The following is an 11,155-nucleotide window of genomic DNA, read 5'->3' as shown; positions in this document are numbered from 1 at the left end:
ATAATCACGACTTTTAAACGTACTGTACCATAACTTTGTATGCCTTTTTAAACCAACCATTGTTTATTCATCGATTTTTATATTTCAGTCACATTTTTTTTAAACTATTTTTGACATTAACTGACTATGACATTGACGTACTTTACCAGGACAGTCTTATGACTTTTTCCAACACATGACTTTAATATACTATACTATGAAATTTGTATGACTTGACGAATTAAAAAACTTGTTAAATTATTTCTTTTGACATACTAATAATATATGGCTTTTTGAAATACTGTCCCATAGCTTTTCTTACATACTATAACTTTGTTTAAATCCCTTTAGATGTAAAGATTGTTTACTCCTCACAATGCAACCACATCAGAAACTTAAAACTTTACTTGTTTATGGAAAAAATGTCACTTTCAACATTTCATATAAGTAATTATGATGGTTTCGTTTGCTTTAATGGAGTAAAGTAATTCAGAATAGCAACAAGTTACTTTAATACTAATTTGGTATTAGGTTTTGCATCTAATACTCTCGTGGCTCTCCAGTGAGACGTTCGTTGCATCACAAACATAATAACCAATATAATGTGCTCACTTCAGTTTTCCAAAATGACAAACTTCTACTCGTGTTACATTTCGTTGTTTTATTCCATATTTACATGACATCATTATACAATTAGTGTTATCTGATCAAATTCACATTTGCAAGATTGAGGGGTTTTGGTTAAGCCGAGTGAGTTTAATCTACTCGTGCGCTGCTGCGCTGACGTAGCACTGAGCTAGCGTAGCACTGAGCTGGTCGGGAGGAGTCTGGAAATGAAAATAAGCAGTTCAGCAAGAGACAATTTGATAAAAAATATGTTTATTCTACAGTTTTGGTAGTACATAGAGTTTTGCTTTGATAAAAAGTACTTAATCTCCAGTCGCTGCAGGAGTTACACATCATTGACCAACCAATTGAGTTGTGGAGAAAACAAGAGCGTTGCTCAACACCACATCAGGAAATGAGAAGAAACAAAAGAAAAGAAAGAATTGGTGACCCTTTAAGAGAGAGGGAGAAAAAAAAAAAAAAAAGCAGGAAATTTCATTACATCTGCTTTTTGGTCACTCCATCTATAACCCTAAATATGAACATATCTCATAAATATACCTGTATTTGTCAGAATGATATTCTTCATAAAGTGGCATTTGTAATATCTACGACTCGTCGTTATGATTATGTACTCATTATGAGAAGCCTAGTTTATGGATGTATATACATAATTGTCATAAATGTGCTTCGTCTAAAAAGCTTTTCCTCAGTTTATCCTCCCTGAAATCAAAGCTAATGTACATCTGTGTCCCTCCAGCAGCGCGGCGAGGATCGAGGAGCAGGTCGCTTCACGGCGGGATTAGAATCCTTCAGACTAAACGGCTACAGGATCTCTTCCTAATTTACGTGGAAGACATCATATGACACTCCAACCTAGACTACATTTCCCAAGCATGTACTGAAGGCAATGTGTTCTGCATTTGCATGAAATACAAATAGAGCAACTGAAAAAAGTCACGGTAAAGTCAGTCCTATAATTGAGGCAAAACTGGACCAACGTCAAGCCGGAAAAAGCGAGACCTCTAATACAATGAAGATTACTACAAGGCAAACAATATTGTTTCCAAGTCAGCTTTCAAATCACGGTCCACGTGGGAAATTAAAGTTTGGAGTCAATGAAAGGGAAGCACATTGCTATCGGAATGAAACATTTCCACAACACAACAGCGTATTGATTAAAATGCGTTTAACTGCCTCCACCTCAAACCCTTTCCATTGTCAACCGCCAAGTTTCCTGCTACATGGTCTCAAGCGGAATATTGAACATCTAAAAAAAAAAAAACGCAACCAGAAACATTATTATTCGTGGCGTCTCACACCAACGAGGGCTTTGAGTTGCACAAAGCAGCTTAAATTTAACTTCAATAATTATCCATATCAGGACCAATAGCACTATAGGAGTGTGCCAGCATGGTAGAAGTAGTTTCAGAGGTTAAGGACACTTATAATAATAATAAATATACACTGCGTTTCGTCGAGAGAGTATCGTACTGCACATGTATATTCCTGACCTCCAGCCTCGTGTAGCCGCACACAGGCCACCACAAATAATTTAGCTTCATGTGGATGTGCAAATGAAGTAAGAGAAATGTCGCATTTAGGTAATAAAATGATAATTAAGAAGCTCAAGTCACATTTCTCTACGTGTTTTGGGGGAAATGCGTCGTCTCTTTCTGCAGGAGAGTCGACGCTCGGACAAAGAGGGTCGTCTCTCCGGCAGAAAGTGGATTTGCATAGTTTTTAATCTTCAGAGAGAAGCGTTTTATTCTTCCCACCTTTTATAAAATCCGTTTCGGGGTCCGGCTGGAGAAGGGTGGCAGCCGAACGCCCTGAATTAAAAAAAAAAAAAAAAAGTGATAACGACAAAAGTGATGGTGGAAATGGACATCCTGTAACTCCTAAAGTGTGGTTTGCGTGTCCTCCACTTGTGTTGAGGAGAAAACCCCGGGGACCGGGGACAATGTGCTCTGGACGACGCCCTCCGGCCTCACTGCTTTGTGCCGAGTGAGTTTCAACAGTGTTGTACATTCTTGCGGCGACGTCTGAAACCTCAAAGCGACCACGCGGCGGCTCCACGCGCTCCACTGTGCGTCATCGCGACTGGTGTGCTAATATTAACTAATAAAAGATATAGCGATAGCTGTCGAAGAACAACAACAACAACAACGCGGCAGCTTTCGGCTCTTCAGCCTCTTAACAATCCTGCTTCTTCTACAACTTCACTTCATGTGCAAAAAAAAAAGAAAAGGAAAAAGAAAGTCTCTGCATGTGCTGTTCGGTCCTCACTGCCTTTTTGTCTCTGCACCCGACTCACTTTGACTTCCACTGCAGCTTTAAAACACTCGTCGAGCTCCTGCGCTCGGTCGGCTCGTGTCCCATTCAGAGTCTGGAAGCCTTTCTTCATTTACACTGTTAACACTGGCGGCGTTCTCGACATTGAGGTTTTCAAGTCGGCGGCGACTTCACGTTATTCTAATCCTTTAACCACCTCCGTTCTTCTTATATGATGAACTTGACGTCGTTCTTGAGGTTTCCGTGGTTGTTGTTGTTGTTGACACTGAAGCGGTTGGGGAGGACCCTCATCTTCATGGTGCCGTCGGCGCCGCAGGAGAAGATGTGATTGGTCGGCCCCACCTCGATCTGCATGACGCCCGTGCCGAGGTTCCTGAACAACGACTGGCGAGCGTGTTCGTTTGGGAAGGTGTAGAGCGGACACTGCGTGGCCAGGCTCCAGATCTGAGAAGTCCAGGGGAAGAGGACAGCAGTGAGCATGGAGATCATTTCTTATTTTTAAACAGTGCAGCATATGAAAGAATAAGTCTGGTGATGTTCTGTTTTTTTTTTTGCGAGGAATCCTGCGAACCGTTCCCTTGAGCTTATGCAGGAAACTTTTCTTCTTGGTAAAACAAAAAGCATGTATAAAAGTTCTGCGATGCCGTTTTCGCGTCAGTGTTTTTCTGACGTGCGACGACGCTTTCCTGACACGGAAAGGCCGAAGTTGGGGCTCAGGCACAGAGCTTTGAACGCGGGTTATTTGTGTAACCAACAGTATCTCATCCAACAACGCTTGACGGATGAGTCGGGATGAAGCACTATTCTCACGTCAGTAAAGCTTCACCCCCATTGACACTTCCACAGAAATATAGAATTATTATCTGCTTTGGTCATGCGACAGGAGAGGCGGTGTGAAGAGAAGCCCTGCAGAACATCTCGTTAGCAGCTCGTGAGAAGGCTTTTAAACGAAGAGGTGGTACAAAGCAGAACCGCCACGACAAGATGGACGACCGATAACCGAGAGTCTAGGATACGGAACCGTTAGCTCACAGGATAACAGCTCAAGAGGAGCGATGTCGGCGATAAAAACAGGAAAAGAGCCCTTGAAAAAAGGTCAAGTTCTTGTTTTCCCTTTTTATTTTTATGATGAAAAGGCAATAAAAATAAAGTGTTTTGTCATAAAATACACCAACAACCTACAATAACACCATTTAGCCGTTTAGCCTCAAACTAAACTAAACATTTGTGACCCGTTTTCAAGGATTTCGCTACATTCGTCATATTGAACCGCGGCGAGCTCGGAGCAACTTTGATTCATATTCCCATCTTAGAAGCCTCTTCCTTTGATAAGGTACTTCATAGAACCAGGGCTGCACATATTAATCTTCCACTTCCATGGCTTCTCATCAAAAAACTTTAAAAAAGCTCAAACATTTGCAGCTCAGCCATGTTCAATTTTCAATCAGCTTCAGATGAGCAACATCACACGCAGCTTTGGAAGGTTTTTTTTTTTTGTGTGTTCCCTTAGCGAGAACGAAAGTCGTTTGAATTTCAAGCAGATGTGCACTGCACCATTTCCTGTACATCTACGTGACGCAGTGGCTTCATCCTCGGAGTGACAGCAGCGTGATCGTTGTTCAAGTCAAAAAGATTAAAAGACCCGCAAAAATGTATTAGAGGAAGACGGCGACGTCTCCTGCCTGTTCCAGTCTGCCTTGTTTCCTTTTCAACCTGCTTTCACCTGGCGAAGCAGTCTCCATTTTTCACACCGTTTTCCTGAGCAAGAGTTAATCGTACGCGTGACATTGGTTCTGAGCGACGTTGACGGGGCTTCACCGTCTCCATGGAGGAACGCAACAGTCGTCTGAATGTTGAGGCGGAGGAGAGGGAGAGGCATTTTCACCGAGTGTTGGGGGAAATTATCAAATGCTAAAAACCTAAAACAAAATGACATAATGTCACATGTATTCAGTTGCATTAACCAAGCAGTTAAAATACCTTAATGTTGCCCTCGGCTGATCCGCTGATGAAGCAGTCCTCCGTCGGAGCGACGGCCAGGGCTTTGACGGGCGAGTCGTGGGCCTGGAAGCTCTGCCGCTGGTGCCGGTGGGCGAGCTCCAGGACGCTGATCCAGCCCTTCCTCCCGCCTGTGATAAGCAGCTGCTGCCTGGAGGCCATCGAGAGCACGGTGGCTCCGGACTCGTGGCAGCAGAACGCTTTGGAGAGAGAGAGAGGAGGGATATGGAGGAGAATAAAGTGGATGAATCAGAGGGAACAGAATAAAATTGAGAGAGAAACATTAAAAATGTAAATTTAACAGGAGGACAGAGCAGAGAAGACAAGGTGGATAAAAACATAACAAATGATCAGTACAATTCACTAATTAATTAAATTATTTTCTCAAATTGTAAATTAATTATACATAAATAAACGTTGGTTGCAGCACTAATGTCAAGTAACATGTTGATTTAATATATATTACATAGATACAATGTATTATATTTAATAATCAATGAATATACCAATTAATATATCAACTGGATTCAATAAATTGTCAGATTTTTTTTTTTTTTATGTCAAATTTCCAAGGTGACTTCTTGAAATTGGGTTTTGAACTAAACTAAATTGCTGTTCCGAGTAGATTGTACTTTTCTTGGCTGCATCTCACCATGAACAAGGCTGTTTGCCGGCGTTACCAGAGTGTCCCACAGACACACGTTCCTGTGGAGTGGAAAAAAATTACTAAATTATTATCCATCTCATTTGAATCCCAGGACGGGTCTTTAACCCCGCTGTACAGCACAGTGGAGCCGAGTGGAAATAATTCAGCATTTAATTACAAGTTTGCGAAACAGAATATTCAAATTTTTAAAAGGAAACTGGAGACAAACTTGTCCTTCTAACCCTTCGTACCTGTTGTCTGTTGAAAGACCTGCGGTGGCAATGAGGGAGGAGGAGCCCACGAAGACAAAGTCGTGAGCCGTCTTGCTGTGGCACTGCAGCGTCTGGCGGAGAGAGACAAAGAAGACGAATAGTGACACTAATAGAGCGGCGGGAGAAGCGAAAACTAAAATAAGAGCGACAGGGGGAAAGCGTGAGGACACTGAGAACGTCTAGACGGACACAACTAAAAAAACAAACATGTCGGAAAGTGGAAAGGTAGCGCGTTGATGGGGGACTTTCTTACCAGGTATGGTTTGGGTGCATTCCCGCTGGTGTTGGTCTGCCAGAGACTCAAACCGCCGTCAGCGTCCACGATACCAAACTGTACCAAACATTCAGAGAAGCAGATATCAGGCTTTGAGTTAAAACGACCCGATCGGACAGACAAAGACGTATTGTCGTGTGCTCCTTCTGGGTTTCTGCACCCATTGAGAAGCGTCTCTCCCCTTCTGGTCAGTTGGATTGCGCTCAAATCTATCCATCTTCCAAAAAAAAAACCACGTCAACAGCCTCACGAGTTCAAGCACCACTTACATAACTAACAGCGAGCGCTCGGCCCGTCCTCTCCTTCCAATTATACTTTTTTTTAAAAAGCATATTTCACTCTTTTGGCCAGAACAGGCAGATAAGATGGTTCTGGCACAGGAGAGGCACCATCTGAGAAAGTTAATAGCTTGAGGCGAGCGCCCGAGTTCAGAGCCGTTGAGTCACTCGGCTGAATAACAAAATGTGCCGAAGCCAAACTCCCCACTGGTTTGTGGCAAAGTGTGAAAACGTTACTGCATCTGACAGATTTACGTCACAATGCAGCCGCGTTACAGAGCTAAGAACGGTGGGATGTCTGCACGGGGGAAGATAACCGTTTAAACTCGTCAATTTTACAGTTCACACAGAAGTGTGTGTGTGTAGGTGTGTGAGACGTTCTAACCTTGTTTCCCTGGTGGTTGAATCGTATCCTGGTCACTCTGGAGTTGCCTGGACTTCTGAAGCAGACGATCTGCTGGGAGTGACCCCACTCGAACATCCGAACACTGCCATCCTGAGCGCCTGTCAGGTCTGGGAAATAAAAAATAAAACATAAAACAACATGCCATCAGCTCATTCCTCCCCCAGTGCATCTCCTTCTGGTCCCAAGGTAAGGGTGTTTCACATTTTTGTTCCCAGCATTTTATGACTGATGAAGGAAACGGTTTATTTCACACAACAGCCGTTCTGACGACCTGCTGGGAATTATTCCACCAAAAAACCTCATTCTGCAGTTTGACTGGGAAATAAAAAAGGTAGGGCTCACTTTTCTAGATCAATAGCAGCAGCGGGGCCCAGGAAAAACATTTAAAAAAAAACCTTTGGGGTGATGTAATCATCCCCCTGAAGGCGCTTTTTTTTTTTTACATGAGGAATGTGATGTCTGCATGTTACCTTTAATCTACTGAGACACATCGAGTCGTACTTACAGTAAGGCAGCGTGGGATGGGAGGTCATTCTTCTCACATTGTTGATGTTTCTCTTGATCATCTGGGAGAAGAACAGTGAAGAGGAGGAGAAGATGTTTAGTAAGCCAACATCAGATGAAAACAATGCAGAACTTCATTATGCTAAATTCTCTCCAACAGGGAACTATGTAACAGTAGACTGTTGAACAAAGCCTTTTTCTTCTTCTTATTCACATAGAATAATTCAGTGCTGGCTTCCTCGATCTGTTAAACTAATGGCTCGCTACTAACTGATGTCATTAACTTTTATGTAAATGTGGAAAGCGCCATAACATTTATGTAACAAGGTGCATGCCTGAAGAGGGCTCATCGGTAGTTAGAATCCACTTAAAAAGGTCAGAAAAATGATAATTTTAATCATTATGACAAAGTACTTATTTAATGCTGCGTTTAACTTGCAGCATAGATGGATGGTTGCGCCATCAGCATATAGCATACATTGCCTTAATATACTGTAGCTCAGTTACTATTTCCTGTCTTGTGTTATGACTAGTAGCCCGGAGACAGGGTTTCATTTATCATCGTCTCTAAATGTACTCTGCACACTGCGTGACTGGTTGGTAAAATAATTAGGATGCAGAGTGGCTCTTACTGTCCGGTGTGCATATCAAGAGCAACAAGCGAGCTGGTTAATATCAACAAAACATGACTCACAACTGACTATTCAAAAGACACTGCCACTACCGGAAAATAAAATCAATCTCCACTGCTAATGCCAAGTGTCTCCGCTCAGTAAAACCGCATTTAAAAAGACTTTTCCATTGACAACAAGCATAAAAATGATGGAGTTTTTTTTTTGTCTTGGTGTCTCACGAGCCGTCAACATCTTTTTTCCTTTGTAAGTCAATGAGGGACGCTAATGTTAGCAGCCATGACACTTTTGGCAAACCAAGATGAATTATGAATTAAAGTCACTTAAACTGCTTTGAGGATTTTGCTCTGAGGACAAAGAAGGGCAGATCCAGAGCGACATCAATCAAAGCAATCAATCAAAGCAGAAAAGCATTGAGTAAAAAAAAAACCTTAGCATACATATTTTTTTTAATACATACTTATAAATATATATTTTTTATATACATATAAATAGGTATTTAAAAAATAAATATATACATATATATACACACATACATTTTATATTCATATACACAAATAAAATGTCAGAACATGGTGAAAAATTTGAAAAACTATCCCACACCCACCTACAATTTGGTGTAAAGCTGCTTGCTTTGGAAAATGTCCATCAGCTAAGTATGAACGGTTTGCAATTAATGGCCGAAAAACATGCAAAACAACTCACACAGCTCTTAAATCAAGCGCAGAAATCAGGAAAATATTCCAAGAAAGCAGAAGACAGGTGGGGCAAACAAATGGTTCGGGTAGTATAGTCACATACAACTCCAGGTCTAGAGCTCACCACAGCGGCACCCCGGCCCGTCTGCACCCCTCCCAGCCACGGCATGTTGATGGGAGTGCCGGGGCTACTGTGCGTGTACGGCGTGGTGCCGTGGAGGGCGGCAAAGTCATCCCGCGCATGGACCACCAGGAAGTCATCACCGCCAACACTACAGGGACGTAGAGTAGGAAGTAGGTATTTAATATATCTTCAAATAAATAAAAACAACAGTTCAGAGATGATATATTTGAGACAAGTTTAGCAATTAACAGATGAAGATTTCATTGAGAAAGGTAAGATGATCAATACAAAATATTATATAATAAAAAAAAAGAGATTAATGACCCTTAAAATGGAGATAGTAAACAATTCCTTAAGAAAAATAAGATTAATAATCCCGAAAAATAGCAACATTCAAGCACTATCATGCCAGCATTGTTTTGTTTATTGGAAAACAGTTTGTGTGCATTTATAGAGAAGCTGTGACAGAGTACGGAGGACGATGATAACAATGCACACTGAGAGAAAGTGACCCAGGTCTGTGATAACAATACCTCACTAAAGGAGAGGCCATACTCCGATGCATATAGATTATGCTGCACATCCACACAAACAATGCAGATGCATACACACCGCCTACACAATCATTACTGAACCAATCACACTGCTCCACACCCACACTCAATTTAGCTCTGCTGGTATGAAGGTGAAAAGTGAGTTGACGTTACTCTGAGTGAACTCACAGCTCTTGGTCTAAACAAGTGCAGTACACACACACTGCTCTTTTACCCTTTGACTTCTGCATCCTCGTCATCAATCCATGTCAAGATCTGTGTGGCCAAGATGGATGACACATCCAACTCCTGAATGTCATGGGTGGAGGCCATGACTAAACAGTTACGGTTTGCCTGGGAGGTAAAAAGACAGAAGTGGGTGGGGGGGGTCGACAGAGAGGATAAGGGTGAGGGAAATAGAGTGAGGCGTAATGGGACTTTTTCCAACTCTATTCTGCCTGTGGTCACAAAAAATAAATCCAACTTTAATCATGACCCGAGGTGCACCTTCCTTTGATCACCAGCTCCTTCCCTTTAAATAAATAGCTATTCAAGCAGCAGCTCAAAGTGCGAACCATGCGTATAAAATAAAAAACACAACATCAAAGGAGCGATGACATTGTGTCGGAGTTCGCCAAAAGAATTTAATAGTAGTTATGAATTTAAATTGTGTGCTTTGAATCCATTGGTAAAAGCAAAATATTTGACATTAATGTTCCTAAAAATTCCCTTTGAATCGACCACATTTTAATACTTTCAATTCAGACTACATCATTTATTTTGATTTAGTTGGTGGGAAATTTGTAACGTATGAAAAGTTAGCATGCATACGTAGCATAAAGTTAGCATGCATACGTAACATAAAGTTAGCATGCATACGTAACATAAAGTTAGCATGCATACGTAACATAAAGTTAGCATGCATACGTAGCATAAAGTTAGCATGCATACGTAAAATAAAGTTAGCATGCATACGTAGCATAAAGTTAGCATGCATACGTAAAATAAAGTTAACATGCATACGTAACATAAAGTTAGCATGCATACGTAACATAAAGTTAGCATGCATACGTAACATAAAGTTAGCATGCATACGTAGCATAAAGTTAGCATGCATACGTAAAATAAAGTTAGCATGCATACGTAACATAAAGTTAGCATGCATACGTAGCATAAAGTTAGCATGCATACGTAGCATAAAGTTAGCATGCATATGTAGTTTAAAGCAGTATTGACTGATTTTGTTTTGCCACTTGGGGACACACAACACTCCCATATCATCATCTTTTGAAATTGAATTGGCAAATGGCGCCTATCTACACATCAAGCAGGCGCAGCAAACACTAACATGCATTTTGTGTTTCTGGCACGCGTTTGGTCCAATATTGTTTATTGCTGTAAGGCGCTAAATCGCTCCTTCCAGCTCAGTGAGAGACATCAGAGACGGGCGATGATCCTCGGTGGGTTCGTCACAACTAGTGGCCCCTTTGATTATTGACAGACAGTCGACCCACTGTTAATATTAACATATTGATCACTTTAAAATAAAAACTGCCATTACTAAATCAATTGAATCATATCGCTTATACTGGAGGTGGAAATTCTGTGGTTTAAATAAAAGTGATTTATTGGAAACACAATATGCTCGTCACAGTTTGTGATATAGATAGATAGATAGATAGATAGATAGATAGATAGATAGATAGATAGATAGATAGATAGATATATTTATTATGTTGTTCAGTGACCTGTGTCGAAGAGTTGTACCTTGTTGATGGCAAAGGCTGTGATGATGTCAGATTCCTTGTGGATGATGCGTGCCTTTCCTCCGGTTGAGCTCAGGTCTGACTCAGTCTGCACAGAGGAAGGAACACATGCGCAAACACACACAAATCACTACCATGGCGATT

At 41.4% G+C, this 11,155-nt stretch overlaps 1 protein-coding gene across 1 annotated transcript in view; it reads right to left on the bottom strand.

Annotated features, from left to right (window-relative positions):
* Positions 1-3,087: 3,087 nt before the first annotated feature.
* dmxl1 (Dmx like 1) overlaps positions 3,088-11,155 on the bottom strand; it is a gene marked incomplete at both ends in the record, with an annotated part of 45,355 nt that continues 37,287 nt past the window's right edge. Inside the window, 10 exons of the mRNA XM_079222144.1 lie at positions 3,088-3,324; positions 4,861-5,078; positions 5,531-5,583; positions 5,776-5,867; positions 6,050-6,127; positions 6,734-6,861; positions 7,260-7,320; positions 8,713-8,860; positions 9,481-9,599; positions 11,013-11,099. Of these exons, the coding sequence (XP_079078270.1) occupies positions 3,088-3,324; positions 4,861-5,078; positions 5,531-5,583; positions 5,776-5,867; positions 6,050-6,127; positions 6,734-6,861; positions 7,260-7,320; positions 8,713-8,860; positions 9,481-9,599; positions 11,013-11,099 (1,221 nt within the window). The remainder of the gene's footprint in view (positions 3,325-4,860; positions 5,079-5,530; positions 5,584-5,775; positions 5,868-6,049; positions 6,128-6,733; positions 6,862-7,259; positions 7,321-8,712; positions 8,861-9,480; positions 9,600-11,012; positions 11,100-11,155) is intronic.

This window comes from Taurulus bubalis (assembly GCF_910589615.1).
Source record: "Taurulus bubalis genome assembly, chromosome: 8".
Lineage (NCBI taxonomy): Eukaryota > Metazoa > Chordata > Actinopteri > Perciformes > Cottidae > Taurulus > Taurulus bubalis.
This window is presented reverse-complemented; position numbering and strand designations above follow the sequence as displayed.